Here is an 18,049-nt window from a genome sequence, read left to right as displayed (position 1 = left end):
CCGTTTTTCCGACACTTTTTAGTATCACTATTCAGGCACGTCATATATGGGGTTCTCTGTAAATAGCCCACATGACGAAATGAATGAAGCACAAAGGGCCCATGCAGATTCCGTTTTAGATTACACATTTAGGCTGGCCTATGCTCTTTTTGTAAAATGCATGACTGTTTCCCACGGCAATCAGTTAGGACATTTTCCCACTGTCTTATATCTTATGTGGCCCAAGTATTCTCTAATCAAGGCCCAAGCATCTCATGACACATGGGAGCGCAAAGTATAATAGGCCATCATTTTAATATTTTTCTTGTCGGAAAAGCGGGATGTTTGAAAAATAGTAAAGTGCCGCTACTCTGACAATGAAAAAAAAGTCAAAGTAGTAGGAGGCTTGAAATATAATGTTTATGCCGCTACTCTGACAATTTGACGTCAATGTGTAAATAGCGGCATGTCGAAATAGCAGCATGGAACCGTTCCTGTGTTGCGTGTGGTTTTGTGCGTCTGAGTTTGTTGCCAAAACAACAAACAACAAATAAAGTGTCCCACTCAAAGCTCTCAACTGATAGAGTCAAAATTCCGAACCTTTTAGCATAATTTAGAAATTCCTGCAGGAACGTTTTTTTGGGAGACAGAAGGAGGACATGTCCGTGAAAAAAAAAGAGGACGTCTGGTCACCGTATTATATGTAGATAATCATGAAAACTCAGTCAGAATACCTGTTTTTCGAGCTATTTTTGAGCTATAAAACCAACTGTAGTTGAATAAATGCAATGTAGAGCTGTTTAATGTCATACTGTGGAACATTCCAGGCTGAGCAATGGCTTTTTAGCAATAAATAACACCTGCAACTGACTCGATGCAAAATATTTAAGTTACATTGATCGTTCAAAATTCCAAAAGCGTTAAAAGACCAGGCCCCGACCCTGTCTCTTCTTCCTACAACACTCTGGAAAATTCAAACCGATAAAAGTCTCCAAAAGACACCATCTCCACTGACTCAAGGTTACGTCGTCATGGTTACCTGACAGTTACGAGCCAGGGCCGGAGCAGCTGTCAGTTTCTAAAGGCATCGCGTTACATTTTACAGCGGGATAAAACAAGCAGGACTGTAGCGGCTTTGTTTCACTATCTACACATACGTTACGCTGGGGATTAAAGGGGTTTGGACAGTCTGGGCGGGGACGCGGACATAGATTGTTCTGATTACACAACAATGGATGCAAAGATTAGAAATTAGATCCGTGCATTCTTGCTGTGAGCTGGTCCCCCTCCGCACAGATCTGGGGTTTTGTTATAAAGCTTGTGAACGTACAAAAAAGTATCTGATTCTCTTTGTGAAACTTTTCCAGTGGAGGGTCCGTCAAATGTTTTTCTCCGTGGAGATGTTATTACTTTGTCTGGAATGTTTCGCAGTATGGTATTCAACAGTTCTATCTTCATGGAGACCAAACAAGACCGAGTTAAAGGTCAGATCTGGGCAGTCAGAATGTTGTTTTTCAAGGTATTAAATGTAAGGTACAGCTGTTTAATGTCATACTGTGGAACATTTCAGGCAGAGCAATGGCTTTTTAGCAATAAATAACACCTGTAATTGACTAGATGCAAAATATTTAAGTTACAATGATCATTTAAATTCCAAAAGTGTTAAAAGTGTAGGCAATTTTTACGTATTTGTGAGTTATAAAACAACCTGGAATTGAATAAAGTTAGATGTGTTTTTATTGTCATACTGTGGAACATTTCAGACAGAGCATTGGCATCTCCATGAAGAAAAGCATTTGACAGACCCTCCACCAGAAAAGTTACATTGTGCAGCTTTAAGTTCGTGATCTATAAAAAGACAACATAGCGAAACTTAACTTTGGGCATCAGGGTTTTGAGAAATGAAGACGAGAAGTTTGAGGAACTTTGTGGAAATGAGTTTCTTGTCCCTATGAACACTTTTATGTAAGAATTTTATTTTAGGAATTTCACGTGAAGTTTTAAAATGAGACCCCTGACGTGTAACTTGGCCTAGTGCAGGAGTGTCACACTCAAATTCACAAAGGGCTAAAATTTAAAACTGGGACTAAGTCGTGGGCCAAACTAAATATTTCTTGAAAAATTCCAACAACATCTGTGTGTTGTCAAAAATAACAACTTACATAAAGTTGTCATAAAGTCATAAAGAAAACATTCATCCAAGCTCAGTTTGCTAAACTGTGATTTCACTCTGATGCACATGAGTCCAAAGCAGATACTTGGCATCTCTTCTTAGATACAAGTTCATCAAAGTAGCAGTATTAGCAGTATTAGTAGTAGTAGTAGTAGTATTAGCGGTGCATGTGCTTGAATACAGATTTGATATGATCTTGTGGGCCAAATATAATTGTATCGTGAGCCAAATTTGGCCCCCGGGTCTGAGTCTGACATGTCTGGCCTAGTGTCTTCACTCTCCATTCAGATCAGTTTTAGGCCATACTTACATACGGACATTCCAAGTCCAATTAAACACACAGAGTTTCTCCTTATATTGGAGCAAAATGTGTCTTGTCCCAGTACAGATATGTTTATACAAGCAGCTGTTGAGGTCAAAATCTGTCCACTGCATTTAGTTATAAAGTGTCTTAAGTCATTTTACTGTCTTAAAAATGTGAAAAACTGAGTTCCAAAGTGATTCCTCACTTACCTTATGGATTCTGAGCATCGTGATTAGTCACCATGATGAGTTTATAAAAGCTCTAAAAGCACAAATTGCAAAGAGATTTTGCCATAACTGCTATCAACAATTAGAATGCTGCCACACACTTCCTGATTATTGGACAGTAAAATACTGTAGCTACTGACAGCAAACATCTGACATATTTTGATCTCAAGAACTACTTATGCAATATATCCATACACATTTTGTTTAAATACATGTTAAAAAATCGAGTACAGGCCCTTTAATGCATTCTAATATAACTAATGTATAGATAATGTATTATATATATATATATATATATATATATATTAATTGAATTGCATGCATGTTAGCAGCGAGTACAGGTCTTGGCAACTTCTCTCCTCTTTCCTCACTCAGCAGGACCACTTTAAATGAACAAAAGGATTAACTTGATTACATTTTTCCAATTATGAGCAGAAAATCCCATTGTTGAAGCCCCAGATCAATCATGGACCTGGTCGGCAAATTTGAACGTGATGTTTTTAATTTCACAACCTCTTTAATCACGTCCTAATGCAAATTAAAACATGGAAGCTCCGCGGAGTCACTTAATGCACGGCCCGTTTGAAGAATAAGTAGGTCAGGTTTCCGGTGCGGTGGACACACTGAGGAGAGAATGGGTGATTAGTTCCAGGTAGGACTACATGAACGATGAAGAGTGAATTTGAATTAACAAAATGGTCTCAAGAGTGGAGGTTTTTACATTTTAACACGGCAAAGTTTCTTGAGACAACGGCCTCCATTTTGTGTTTAGGTATGGGGCAGCAAAAAAGTTATCAAAGACTATGTTCACACTCCAGGGCTTAATCCTCAAGTCGGATTTTTTTGTGAAGTCCAACATTTTTGCGAGGTTGTTCACATTTCCAATTGAATGCTCTTTGTTTGCGATCTCCAGTGTGGACTTTAAACGCCCCAAAAGTGTCCCGCATGAGCATTGGAGGAAGTCACCTAAACATGGACACGAACATTGAGCACCTGGAGAGTCTAAAGTTGGTGTCGTACCGGAGCCAAAACATGTACATCTTATTTGTTTTAAGGAGGAGATTGAGACGCCGAAGGTTCATGTTTTTGGCCGTGGTGTTTTGTGGGGCAGTGGCAGCAATGTCTGAAAAAAAGACCGTGTAGGTGCAGAGTCGCAGGAAGAGTGGTGGGACTGGTATGTGCTTCGCCGCTTTATACACAATTGTTGTATGACGAGAAGATCGTTTGTGTGTGTTTTAGGGATGGGCATGATTAGTCGATTAATCAATAATTGATCATTAAGAATTTCATCGATTACGTTCATTTTAATTGACAAACCGAATGTAGGTTGCTGTGCGTAGAGTGACCAAACGTCAGTGTCCGGGGACAAACAGGGGTCTGTACTTGTGTCTCTGCACTCAGAAGGAGCGAGACACAAACAGTGGGTCAGTCTGCAACGTGCCGAAGCGCAAATGTGTATTTAACGATGACTTGTACAAGAAATTCCACGCTTTCCGTTCTGGTCGGGACAAGTGTGAGTCCATGTGCACAGTGTACAAAGCAGCACATATGTCTCGGTGTCCAGTGGGAAAAAGCTTTGCCAGGTGAGAGTCGAGCAATGTCGATGACGAGTCCCCACCTCCCGTACGGTGTCCTGGTTTTGACAAACACAAATATGGTCGCACTAACCTGTATTCCACTGAGTCGTGTCACATCAGCGACACAAGAGCAGTTTTTTTTTCTTTGTTTAGTTTATGCAAATGAGCCATGCACTTTTAAGTTTCGTTTCTGTGACACTTGTGCAAATCTGCATTAAACACATGATAATGTCAAACGGGCTGATGTGGCTCTAGAGTCGTTACGGTTTATATGTTGTAAAGTTGAATTTATTTATGCAGATTAGTAGTGCAGATAGTAATAATAATGATGATAATTTTTTATATAAAAAACGTTAATGATTAATCGATAATCAATCGTTAATTCTCCCGATGATCGATTAAGAAAATTTAATCGAATGCCCATCCCTAGTACATTTGTCCTGACCTGGCAGTTCAGATTGAAGTCGCATGTCCAAAAATCACATATGTATCATTCCCACATAAGTACACGTACATATCCTTTTTATTTATTTTTTGTTACTGTTGTTGATTTAGTTTTACCTTGCTCAAAAAAATAAAATGAATGAATGAATGAAAAAATCGGATATGCATCGGTTTTCAGGAGCACATATCCGAGTGGCCTGGGTCGCATTTGAAAAAATCGGATCTGTGTCGTTCAGACTGTCATTAAAAGATCAGATACAGGAGCATAGGGGCAAAAAAAAATAAAAAAATGGTGCAGGTATTCCAGGTTTCCAGGTATTTGAACAAAATGTTTCTTATCCCAGTGCAGATATTGACACTTTGCAGCTGATGTCATTCAACATTCATTCTAACTGTAGGCATGCTCTGTCTGAGGCTTGGTTAGACTTTTATTTCAGCTTTAATCTAACACAATCCGTCCATAAAAAAACAGATTTAGCTGAACTACAACAGTGTGAGCTCATTTGTGCTGTTAAACAATGCTGTGCTCGTAATGATCACAGGCTCCTGAAATGTTGGTGATTAAATCCATTTTGTAAATTTTCTTGAGTTTTCATACCAATTTTTTAACTTTTTTTTTTTAGCTGCAGTTATAGCTACTGTGTGCATTGAGTCGCTATGGAAACTCCTGAACATATAGCATATCCATACATGTAGAATACCACCAGCATGATGTCACTGAGATGAGACGTGTCACTCTCAATGTTGTATAAGCAGCTCTTCAAAAATAAGTCTGCTGTGTACTGTTCTGCATCTATTTCTTTTCTTGGCAGATAATCAGGAAGTGTGGGGTTAGCATGCTAGTTGTTGTCAGCATTACAATGAGAGCAAAACTCCATCCTGGCCTCTGAATGCATAAGGTAAGTGAAGAACAGCTCTGGACCTCTGCAAAATGCGTAAAATGAACCAGTTCTGTATTTCAGTACAAATCTGGCACAGCACCTTTTAGTGTTTAGTGTTTTTAATTTTATTCATGCAGTATGTAACTTTTTTTGAGTGGAGTGTCCAGTCATGCTTGTTTACATTTGCCTAGAATGTTCCACAGTATGGCATTAAAGGTCCCATATCACACAACATGGACTCTTGTGATCTAAGTCTAAGTCCTGTTATAATGTTGTTACTTCCTCAAAAACAGACCTGGAGTTGTGTTTTGTTTCATTCACACATGTTTGAGTTACTCTTTATTATTAGTCTGTCTACATCTCCAAAGCTCAAAATGCTCTGTTCCACCTTGTGATGTCATGAAGCGTGGTAGTTTTCAAGTTAACAATCACCTTTTTTACCTTTAGCTCAGTAGAGATTGGCAGTTCCAGTACTGAAACCATCCAAATGATTCTAGTGAAGGTGTGTGGAGTTTAAAAACACAGTGGAGCACTTCCTATTTTACGTTTGAGAGAAGAACACAATTTAATGGAGGATTTGTGCATTAAATATATGCAAATGAAACAAAACACAACTTCAGATCTGTTTGTGGTGAGGAAACAACATTATACGAATTAGTGAACGAAATCAAATAAAATGTACTCAAAATAAGAATAATACTGGTCTAAAGTATGCAAATAAACCTGAAAATCCTTTTAGTTAATATCACACGTTATGATGAAAGTTAAACCTGTACTTAATATGCAAGCTTTGAAGTTACACACAATAGCACTTTGACTATTTGTGGTGTTATTTCAGAGGATTACGCTGTCAGACGTGTGAAGGGCTTATGGCATTAAAACAAGCCCTGTGAATAATACTATACACAAAAACAGATTAGTGTGTTTGGAGCCTGTCACTCCATTTCACCACAGCTAGAAGACTTCACATCTGAAGTACGATGTGTGTTGCAAATAAGGGAATCAGTTTACATGCTTTAATTGTAATGTAGGCACACTGCGGTTTATGTGTTTTCTGCAGCCTTCAATTCCGCTGGTTGAAATAGTCAGGACGGATCCGGAGCTAGTCTTGTTGCAATTACTTTGGCTGGAGGATCTGGCCTATTATGCATGTTTTGGGTAAGTAAGTAAGTAAGTTTTTATTTCTATAGCTCTTTTCACAGATATGTCACAAAAACACTTCCCAGAGCATTATTCATTTAATTTCATTCCACACCCGGTGAAGGTAAGCTACTGTTGTCGTCACAGCTGCCCTGGGGCTGACAGACTGAAGTGCGGCTACCAATCGCACCACCACCAACACTCACGCACACACCACTTTCATACTAGGCAATGTGGGTGTCTTGCCTAAGGACACAACAGCAATTTTTGCAACCGGCTCCCCCCTGTGGCACCAGATTTTCCCAGCGCTCTCCCATCCGAGTACTAACCAGGCGGGATCAGGCTTTGACAGGCCTGTATGGTCAGTCAATGGGGCCTTGTTGCTGTGAGGTGAAGGTGTTATCCACTGTGTTGCCAATATATAATACAAAAAGTGTGGTGATTGCGGTTTTAATAATTTAGCTATGACTTGAATGTCATTAGTCCGTTGATAACAGAGTGGTTGGCTGCTTTTGTGGCTGCCTGGCTCATACACTGAGCAGTTTGTTATTTCAGCTCGAGTTATTTGAGTTTTTAACATCGTATCATGGGATTTTAACTAACTAAGAAATGCAGCATGTGCAGTACAAAAGACACAAGTAAGAGACTGTTGGATTTTGTGATTTTTGTGTTCATGGAGACTGTCCAAAAGGCTGGCTATGGAGCTAACTATGGACACCCAGCTGCTTTTTTTTTTTTTCTTTTTAAACCACATGTGGCAGCAAATGTAGGCAGCAAACTACTAAACCCTCCCTTCCAGAGGAAATACCTCAAAGCAATGGTCCATTTCATCACCAACTGAAACACAACAATGTGGGGTAAGAGTAAAGCTTTTCCTGTTGTGTTCAGGAAGTCTGAGTAGTTTTGTCTTGATGGATTTGAAGATTTCATTTCACTCCAGTAGTAACGCAGGTAAAGTCTTGCGTAATGACACAAACACAGTATACGTTGTCCATAGTGGTGTTTGACTCTCAAATCAGTCTGTGCTTGTTTGAAATGAGCTCATTCTAACTAAGGTGTTACTTGGTTGAGGGGTGTACTGTATGTGTGTGTGCAGACTGACCCAGGTCTGGTCCAGGCTGTAGGGCTGCTCCTCCTCCTGTTTGGCCTGCTGGAACTCCTGCCTCAGTCGCTGTATCCGCTCGTGGTTACTGGGCGTCATCTGGGCACTGCAGAAAACACAAACACAGTAGGTTTAGCTTATCTACGTCATGTAAATATCACTGTAGGAATCCTCACATCATTGTAAAGTCAGTATTCATATAACATGTAATGTTTTAGATACGTCTGAAGGTGAACTATGTAACTTTCCAGGTAGAGGGCCTGCATACTTGTCTCTACTCCATGTTATTGCTTTGCCTGGAATGCCATAAAATTAAATATCGTACATGAAGTAAATTACAAGTATTTTTATTGCTCAAAAACGCTTTCAAAACATTCATTCTCATTGACAGTGTATTTGCCTCTCCACAGATCTGACCTGTAACTTGACCTGGCAGCGTCTGTTGCTTGTTTCTTTGTAAATGCCTATGTTTAACACCGTGCTACAGAAAATTCCAGGCAAAGCAAAGACATCTCCATGGTTATGAAGTTTAAATTAACCTCGGTGTATGAAATTGCACACGATTACACAAACGATGACTAAAAATGTGTAATGTTCAGTCTAACTACACAACCACACACTTTTACAACACATTTCTTAGCGTGCTCTAAAGCCAACACGGTCTGCTCTCCAGTTATTACAAGTAAATATATCACAAATGTCAAAAAATGTTAAAATAATCTGATTTTATAGGCACAAATGAGGCTAATCTAATCAGCTATCCCCGGGTTTCAGAACTGTTGCCATAGCAATTAAGAACTTTTTCACAGAACATCCAGAACAAAATTTGCATAAAATGGTAATGCTCTGTTTTTTCTTTAAATAAAATGACATGTCTTGGTCATTAGTCACCCTTATCTCCATAAATATTCAACCAAATGAGCAATCCTCGAACTGTTCTAACGTTTACTACCCGTCCCACCCCTCCTCCTCTTCCTCTTCTTCCTCCTCCACCTTCCATCTCAAAGCGTCTCAGTGCATCATTGGCTGTTTCTGGTGGGTCCTTTTCTCCCGCATTAAACACACAGAAAAGCCTCATTGCGAGCTCCTTCATTAACGCCTTTGAGGAGGTTGTCAATAGGAATCAATGGACTCCCTTCAGCTCAATCAGCCCGGGCTTTTAACAGGCACTACACAGACAGTCAGGACCAGACAATGGGCCAATAAGAGACTGAGGGAGAGAAGGACGGATAGAGGGATGGATGGATACCGCTGAAAGATAAAAATGGGCTCAGGTTGGGTTTTGAACCGGCAACCCCTTGGTGTCTACACTACTACTGAACGCAAATACTATAAACGTGGATTGTGCAACTTTTTGGGTGGACGGTTTGTTGGCTGCTCGTCTCCATGGAGATGTTATCGCTTTGTCTAGAATGTTCCGCGGTATAGATTAAGTAAGACAACCAGAAGCTACATTACAGGTCAGATCTGTGGAGAGGCAACCCTATTCACAGAGAGAATTGTTGTATTTTTGAGCAACAAAAACACCCGTAATGCATAGAGGCTAGCAGAGGCGGTGCTATCCATTAGGGAAACATAGGCAACTGCTTAGGGCCCCTGAACCTGGAGGGGCCCCCAAACAATTCCCCTCAGTACCACTAATGGCTGAAGCCTTAGAGCAATTTGATTTTCTCTCAATATGACAATAAATGAAAGTGGTTTTACTTTAAAAAAAAAAAAAAAAGGTAAAATTCCATCAAAATATCAAATTTATTTTAACTGTCAAAGCATTCACCCCTTTCTGGTTAGAATGGACCAGTCAGCTCGACCCTAAAATAGACACATCAAGAATCTCGGACTTCGCACAATGCATACTGGGAAGGATTTTCCGAAAAAGTGAGCATCAAACCTCCATGTTTGTTTCCCCAGTGGGATGCGTCTATTGACAAAGTGGATCTTTTCAAATCTTTTGAACCATATCGCTTTTGTTTCTGGTTTTGATATTGTCATATTTTAGTTTTGGGATTCGGACATTGTAATGTGTGGTTGTGTGGCCATCTGAAAATGGCTCGAGAAATTTGTTTGCAAACTTCCATAAATGCAAAAGGGAATCAGATCTGTGTGACTGCAAACCTGTTTCCCTTCCCAGCGGAATTGAAAAATGGTGAAAGGCGAAGGTGATGGGGCAGGATTGATCCATGGGAAGGACAAAAAAGATAACCTTTGACTGCCTAAATCATCCCGAGTTTGCAGCGAACATTTTGAATGTAGAACGCCATCAAAGCAAAATCCCGATCCCTCGCTCAATCTTGGTTATGGATTTAAAAAGTCAACGCCAAAGCAAAAGGCATCAGCTGTTCAAGAAACAACTTCAACTGCAAAGCGACCAAGATGTAATGTTGCTGTAAAATCAACAAGAAAGTGAGAGCTCAGTCTGCTTGTCTTCTGTACCTCTCATTTACCAAATGATATGTATCGTATCGTGGTCTATGTATCGAGGTATGTATTGTATCAGCAACGTCTTAATGAGGCCAAGTTACAGGTCAGATTTGTGTAAATCTGTTCAAAGTAAGAAAATGTATGTGTTTTTAAATGTATTTTGAAGCAATATTATATACTGAATAAATGCATGTTAGATAGGTTTAAAGGCGCACTGTGTGGTTTTACAGCTCAAAAATATCTAGAAAGACAGACATTCTGACTGAGTGGGGCCGCCTCTCCACAGATCTGACCTGCAACTTGGTCTGTGTTGGTCTCCATGAAGATAGAAAGTTAAAATATGCAAAAACGATCATCTTCACCGTGACATGAAAACCCAAAAAGTTACTAAGTGTTCATTCAATAACATCCCAACTTGCTCATTTGTCTTTGTAGAAAACGCTTACACCACAAATACAGAAATTATCTTTGTAAATCTGTAAACAGGAGTGGCGTGATTTGATCGGAGATTTAACGTCAGCTTAGAGTTATTAAAATATAGAACTTTTTCCATTAGAACGAGTCAGAAACAGAATTAGCTGCTGCGTAATCAAGTCGTAGCCACACAAACTGCTGACTCAGCCCCATATGGAATGACAAATGAGACAAACAGATAATGTAAAACTATTCCAAAGCTTTCGGGGGTGTCTCTCAAATCACTTTTTACAGTGCAGGATGAGCAGAAAAATAGAAATAAATAACGTGTTTTGAATAGATTTACATATGACAGGGTTGTGGCAGGGTAGTTAGCTCGGCAGGTGAGACAGGTGTAGTGCAAATATGATAGTACGTCAACAATACTGTATGAAAATGAAACTATATTAAGATTACAAAATATATTCAGCCAAATAATAATAAATAACGGTGTAGTCATTACAATTAAATATGCGGTGTGTAGTGGTACAGGAGAGGATAAATATTACTGTGAGACATAGAGTAAGAGAAATAATATTAATGCATATTTATGGATGTTAAAAGTGACTGAGGTAGTAGAAGTAGTAGTACTGGTGGTGGAAGAAGAAGTAGTAGTAGTAGTAGTAGTAGTAATAGTAATAGTAATAGTAATAATAGTAGACGTAGTGGTAGTACTAAAAGTAGAAGTATTGATAGTACTAGAAGTAGGAGTAGTAGTAGTGGTAGTACTAAAAGTAGAAGTATTGATAGTACTAGAAGTAGGAGTAGTAGTAGTGGTAGTACTAAAAGTAGTAGAAGTAGAAGTAGTAGAAGTAGTACCAATTGTTAGACAGGCCACAATGCTGACTGTATTAATATTAGTAAGATTACCATGTTGCATGAGAGTAGTAGTAGTAGTAGTAGTAGTAGTAGTAGTAGTAGTAGTAGTAGTAGTAGTAGTAGTAATAGTAGTAATACCTATTGTTAAACTGGTCACAATGCTTGTTATATTAGAATGAGTAAGATTACCGTGTCGCATGAGATTAATAGTAGTATTAATAGAAGTAGTAGTGGGAGTAGGAGTAAAAGAAGTAGTAGTAGTAGTAGTAGTAGTAATAACTATTGTTAAACAGGCCACAATGCTTGCTATATTAGTATTAGTAAGATTACCATGTTGCATCCGATTAATAGTAGTAGCAGTAGTAACAGTAGTAGTAGTAACAGTAGTAGTAGTACAGTAGTAGTAACAGTAGTAGTAGTAGTAGTAGTATAGCAACACAGCATAGGTTGACATCAACACCAATTATAGTAAAGCACTAGTAGCAGCAGTAGCAGGAGCTCTGGTAGTATGATAGCACTCATAGCAGTAGAAGTAGGGCTTAGTAGTTGCAGTAGTAGTAGTAGTAGTATTAGTAGTGGTAATGGTAGTAGCAGCAGTATTAGTAGCAGTGTTGGTAGTATTATAGTGCTAGTAGTAAAAGAAGTAAGGCCTAGTAGTAAAAAAAGTAGTGGTAGTGGTGACAGTAATAGTCATTCTGATAGTAGTAGTAATAGTAGAATGCAATAATGTGATTATAGTATTAGTAGTAGGATTAGCGAGTAGTAGCAGTAGCAGCACATTTAACATTACTTTGAACTAACCATTTAACAAACCAGGCCACAACCCCGGCTATAAACAAGTCTACTTCTTCTGCAGCCTCTCCCTGACCCAGCGGCCCTCTCCTCTCACCACCGCCAGCTTTCATTTAACAAAGAAATGGCTTCAGATCTGTGCCAAGTGCCCAACCGGAGCGAACGAGGAAGGGAAAAAAAAAAAAGAAAGAAAGAAAGAGAGAGAGATCAGAGAAGACAAGATTTCCGGCAAATTGGACAACTCGCGGCAAGCTTCTTTAATATCTCGTTCAAAGCGCCGCCGCAAATGGAAATGGTTGAAATTGAGTCCAAGCTCGGGTTAAGGGGGGGGGGGGGGGGGGGAAGGGGGGGGGGGGAGGGGGGGGGGGGGGAGGGGGGGGGGGGGGGGGGGGGGGGAGGGGGGGGGGGTGGGTGGGTGGGGTGGGGGGGGTCTGATATGTGGGGAGTGCGGTGGCGGGGGGTAGGGGTGGGGGTAATTTGTCATGGAAGTTCAAAGGAGGCAAGCGCAGTATCTAGATTATCTGGAGGGTGAAGAGTGTGGGGGGGGAATGTGGGCCAGTACCCCCCCCCCCTCCAAACCCAATATAGGGGAATGAGAAGATGGCTCGCTTAGAAGATGTGATACGGAGAGAGGAATATGGAGAACGAGCGCGAGGTTGGAGATAATTGAAATTTCGAAATGGGAAAAAAATTTAATAGAAAATTGTCGGCAGTCGATGTTCAAGTTCACGCGGTAATGAATTCGCCGTAAAAAGGGAGCTAATATTTCAGATTTGGACTATTTTAGACATACCCTAGATTATTTCATGTTTTAGTTTTGAAATCATAGTTGAAAATATGTTAGAATTTGCAACAAAATCCAATTTAAATTTCGTTCTGAATGCATGTGATCACTCAACTTGAAACAGTAAAGAATTTTGAAAAGACAAATTACACATAACAGATAAATTACGTGCAGTGAAGGCAGTTTATGGACTAAAATTAGTTATCTAGTGAAATTGTGTGGTTAAAATCTATTATTTTTATTATGCAAAAGGTCCAATATTTCACAAAATTGACTCTTGTGAGCTTCAAGCCATGTTAGAATGTTGTTACTTTCTTAAAAAACAAACCTCAAGTTGGGTTTTTGTTTCATTTGTTTGAGTAACCCTTTATTTAAAGTCTGTTTGCATTTCCAAAGCTCAAAATGCTCCGTTGCACCTTGTGATGTCATGAAGTGGTAGTTTTCCGGTAGTTAACAGCTACCTTTTACTTTTTATTCAGTAGAGATTGAGAATTCCAGGACTGAAATCTAGTGAAGGTTTATGGAGTTTATGGAGTTTTCGATGAGGAAACAACATTATAACACAGATCAGAAAATGGCGTACTATGTGCACTTTAGTCAAGTCAAGTCAGGTCATTTTATTTATATAGTACATTTAAAAACAACCATCACAAGTTGCACCATCATGAAACACAACATAGTCAAACAATACAGTGGTCTCTCGTTTATCGAGGGGGTTACGTCCTAAAAATAACCCACGATAGGTGAAATCCGCAAAGTAGTCAACTTAATATTTTATAATTATTATATCTGTTTTAAGGCTGTAAAACCCCTCACCACACACTTTATACACTTTTCTCAGACTTAAAACTTATTGCTGCTAATGTCCTTATGTTATTTTCCTCCTTCTTTATGTAACAAACCGATGATTCATTAATTCCGTAATGGAGCCCCACAGTGCAGAGTCCTGCATGGGTCCATTTTTGGAGACTTACACCCGGACAGGACAGTGCAGCAAACTGTTGTGCTGCATACGCCACGGATGAAGCAAGACTAAACCAGGACTAACCCAGGACTAACCTAGGACAGATTCCAGGACTGAAGAGGAGGACTAAACCAGAACTGAACTAAAACAGGACTAAAACAGCAGTAAACCAGGACTAAACCAGAACTGAAACAGGACTCACTGTCGGAATGAGCTTGAAGGTGACCGTAGGAGAAAGGACCGGCTCAGCTCCGCACCTCATGAAGGTAAGAGCAGCCGTAGCCCAATCACCCTTTAAGTCCTGGTTTCAGCAACTATTTGTGTGTACCCGACACGGTGCAGGTCTCTGCTACAGCGCAGCAGAGAGGAGTGTGGGAGGCCTGAATATAGTGCATTGCAGTAGGCCAGTCAATTAGTTACAAAAGTGTGTATGATTATTTCAAAGTTATTTCATGTTAGGATGGTAATTTACATTTTTCACTAGGGCTGGGTATCATTAAGAAGTTGCTGAAATGATACATATCTCGACACAGTGAGTTTTCAATTCAGTACGATATATTTCAAATCAATTTGATATGGTTCAATAAAAAATAAAGGCTAAACCATGGCTATGATACTAAAAGTCTTTGTTAAACCATATCTTGTGCAAAGTTCAGTGAACAGTGAACAGTGAAATTGTGAAATGTGTCGCATAAACAAGTTTCTTTCCTCTAAACAATCAATGAAACTGTAGCGCTGTAACAAAATAATTTAGTAAAATATACCAAAAAATACTCTTGGTGATATATCGCTACAGCAGCCCATGATATTGATACTGTATCATCACATTAAATCATACGATATATTGATATTTCCATATTTTTGCACACCCCTATTTTTTACCTTACTTTTTTTGCATTTTCTCATGCCTGCTTATGTTGGACATCATTTAATTCACTAATATAATTTATTTTTTTTTTTATAAAACAAAAGGGATTGAAACAAGATTTGCATCTGTCTAAATATCGAGTGTTTGTAATAGATATACTCTGTAAGATATCACAGGATTGTCCATGTCAGCACAGCAGTTTGTTTGGTGTGCTTGTTTTGTTGCCCAGCGCGGCGGGGCGGGGAGGGGTGGAGGTGGTGTTTGCTCCTGACCTGTCTGTGCATGTCTGTATGTTCACACGTTGGCCTCTCCAATAACCCTCACACAGAGCTCTCAGAAGGACTATAAATACTGCGGCCGTGTGATTGTGCTCAATACAAGAGTGTGTAAAGAGAAGGGGGGACAGGGGGCATCCTTGTCTCGTCCTCTATCATCTGCAGGAGACACTGTGTGACCAAGATATCAATGGTTCAACTCTTGATGACATAACATTTTGTAGGACTTATGTAATGTGAATTTAATTTGAATATTTATTGCAACTGTGAGGAAATATTGCTGCTAAAAGTCCAAGTGCTCACTCTTAACGATAATCACTATTGGCAATTATCATACTTTTATTTTTTTTACGTAAACTAGTCAAAATATTTTTATTATTATGTATATGTTTTTATTATTATTATTATTATTATTATATTTATTTTAATTAATTAATTTATTTTTTATCATGTCACAAAAACTAAAGCAATTAAACAATGCACATAGCCACAGGGTATTGTAACTATATAAGTATACATTATTATATTATTATAATGTTATTTTCAATACTAAAACAATTATTGTTTTATGTCAAGGCCCATTCACATAATAAAGGCAAGACAAAAGCATATCATTTAAAATCAATTTAAATTTCTACTGTTTTGAATTAATTTATTTATTTACCTGTTATTACTAAGTTTTATTGAATTCTGTATACATGGAGCTAAGGGCGAAATCAATTTGAAAAGGAATGAATGAACTCACCCTTCTGTTTATATGCATATGACAGACCTGCATACACAGGCCGCAATGAAAATGCATGTTGTGAAATCATGCTGGCATATGGAAGCTCCTACAGTCTCCAAAATGTTTTTTGAGTGACTGCACTGACACTTTTTCCACTAAATCCCATTGAACATGCATGGAACAGGAAACAGCATGTGGACAGGCTGCTGTGTTCTCAAATGAACATGAATATTGTGATGATGCAATGAGACGACCTGTGGTTCAACTCAGTGAACTCTGACTAAACCATGAGCTTAGTGTGGCTGAAAAAATAAATAAATAAAACAATCTAATCTGGCCATAATTTTCAAAAGTACAGCTACAGCAAAGATTGATTTAAAAAAAAAAAAAGCTTGTTAATTTGTAACCTAATATACGTAGCATAGGTGTTGCTAATATCAGATTTTTCATTTTTGATTCAGTATCATTAATACCTCTGCTGGTTTGGACGATCTTGATATTGATCCTAATTTTGATAACACCCTTTACACTACTGAATAATAATTGATTTGAAAATTGTGTCTATAAGCTCACAAAATGTAACATCTAAAAGCAAAAAATCCATAAATACTGAAGTACTGAAGCCGTAGGGAACAACTAAAGCAGTGATTCTTAACCATAGGGCCGGGGCCCTAAGTAGAGCCGTGACCACCTCCTTCGGGGCCCCATAATCAGTACAATATAATGCATTTAATATGAGATAGGGCCAATGTTACTTTGTTCATAAAACGTCGGGCCCCATTGAAAAGGTTAAGAACCCTGAACTAAAAGGAAAAATAACACAAATACTATGAATATTAGAACTACCGGGTTTTTCACTTTCACCAAACATGCAGCCATGTTGCGTTTTTTCTAAGATGTCATAGTACAAATTCCGAGATTGCGGGTTGTTCCACTGGCCAAGTACAAGTCAGAACTCGGAAAGTCCGACCAGACTTTCCAAGTCAGAATTCAGAAAGTCCGACCTCCGAGGAGAGCTGCAACGCACCATTAACCTGCATTTATCTCTCTACAGTCTCTCACATTGCAAAGAACTGCTGCATAATTGGCTATCAGCACACTAGCTACCTCTCAAAGCTAACAGTCGTTTAATAAAATCATAAAACATAAAATAAACAACCTATTAGAATTCAAATAAATACTTATTTTTATATGGAGACTGTTTTTATATGTAGAATACTTCAATTTGTGGGGTTGTTTTAATGTTTATCATGCCTCATAATTAGCATTAGCATTAGCACTGAGACACAATCATCTCTCTTTCTAAACACAGAAATGTCCTGTGCTGAAGTATTCATTTTATTTCTGTACTTTTTTAACATGTTATTAGTTACATCCATCCATACTCCCTGTTCACTGCCTTATCTTTAAATATTGATTCATTTTAGCATGACTCAGCAAAAACTTTATAGAGATAAAATTGAACAGGAACTAGAGACGATAACAGTGTGGTTTTCGGACATTATTCTCTGGCTATATCCACACATAAACCTGCATATTCTTGGTAATTACCTCTGAAAATTGCCAGGTAAAAAAAAGCAGGAAAATCAATTCTGGCTTTGTTCACACATGACCTTGTTTTAGCAAAATACAGGTACATTTCCAGATCTTTCTACATGTGTGAATAGATATATCACCATTTCTATTTCAATGGAAAAAAGAAGAAAAACCTCGACCAATCCAACTAAGTCCTCGCTGCACTGTCAGACCGGCCCGTGTCTCCGTAAGCCGATCCGACACAGCTCTCTAAATGAGTTCCCATAGTTCCCTGGGCCCTCCGCTCTCGTCCCAGTGGCCTTTTTCGCGACACTGATGTATTCACGGGGGGATTTATAAGCACTGACACCTATTGCATCTGTACCGATCACGCTGACTAATTACGCATCGACGCGGCCACTTCGAAGAGGATCCATCTTCTTTATACATCCAGACAGTTCCCTTTGCTTGCGCTTCCAATAGAGCAATACCTTATGCTGTATTTAGTGGTTGTTAGCTTTGGCAGATGGCTGTGTAATGGAAATGAGAGTGCTCTAAGTTAAGATAATTGCGAAAACGTGAAGGTTGTTCTAATAGCTTTTGGGTG

The 18,049-nt window shown here is 38.9% G+C and overlaps 1 protein-coding gene across 1 annotated transcript in view; it reads right to left on the bottom strand.

Annotated features, from left to right (window-relative positions):
- pard3aa (par-3 family cell polarity regulator alpha, a) overlaps positions 1-18,049 on the bottom strand; it is an 826,722-nt gene that overhangs the window by 40,149 nt on the left and 768,524 nt on the right. Inside the window, exon 22 of the mRNA XM_055151054.1 lies at positions 7,828-7,933. Coding sequence (XP_055007029.1) covers positions 7,828-7,933 — 106 coding nt within the window. The remainder of the gene's footprint in view (positions 1-7,827; positions 7,934-18,049) is intronic.

The sequence above is a fragment of the Boleophthalmus pectinirostris genome, unplaced genomic scaffold, assembly GCF_026225935.1.
Source record: "Boleophthalmus pectinirostris isolate CB_2022bp ecotype Guang Dong unplaced genomic scaffold, ASM2622593v1 HiC_scaffold_15, whole genome shotgun sequence".
NCBI lineage: Eukaryota > Metazoa > Chordata > Actinopteri > Gobiiformes > Gobiidae > Boleophthalmus > Boleophthalmus pectinirostris.
The sequence above is the reverse complement of the archived record's forward strand: the minus strand, read 5'-3'. Positions and strand labels throughout refer to the sequence as shown.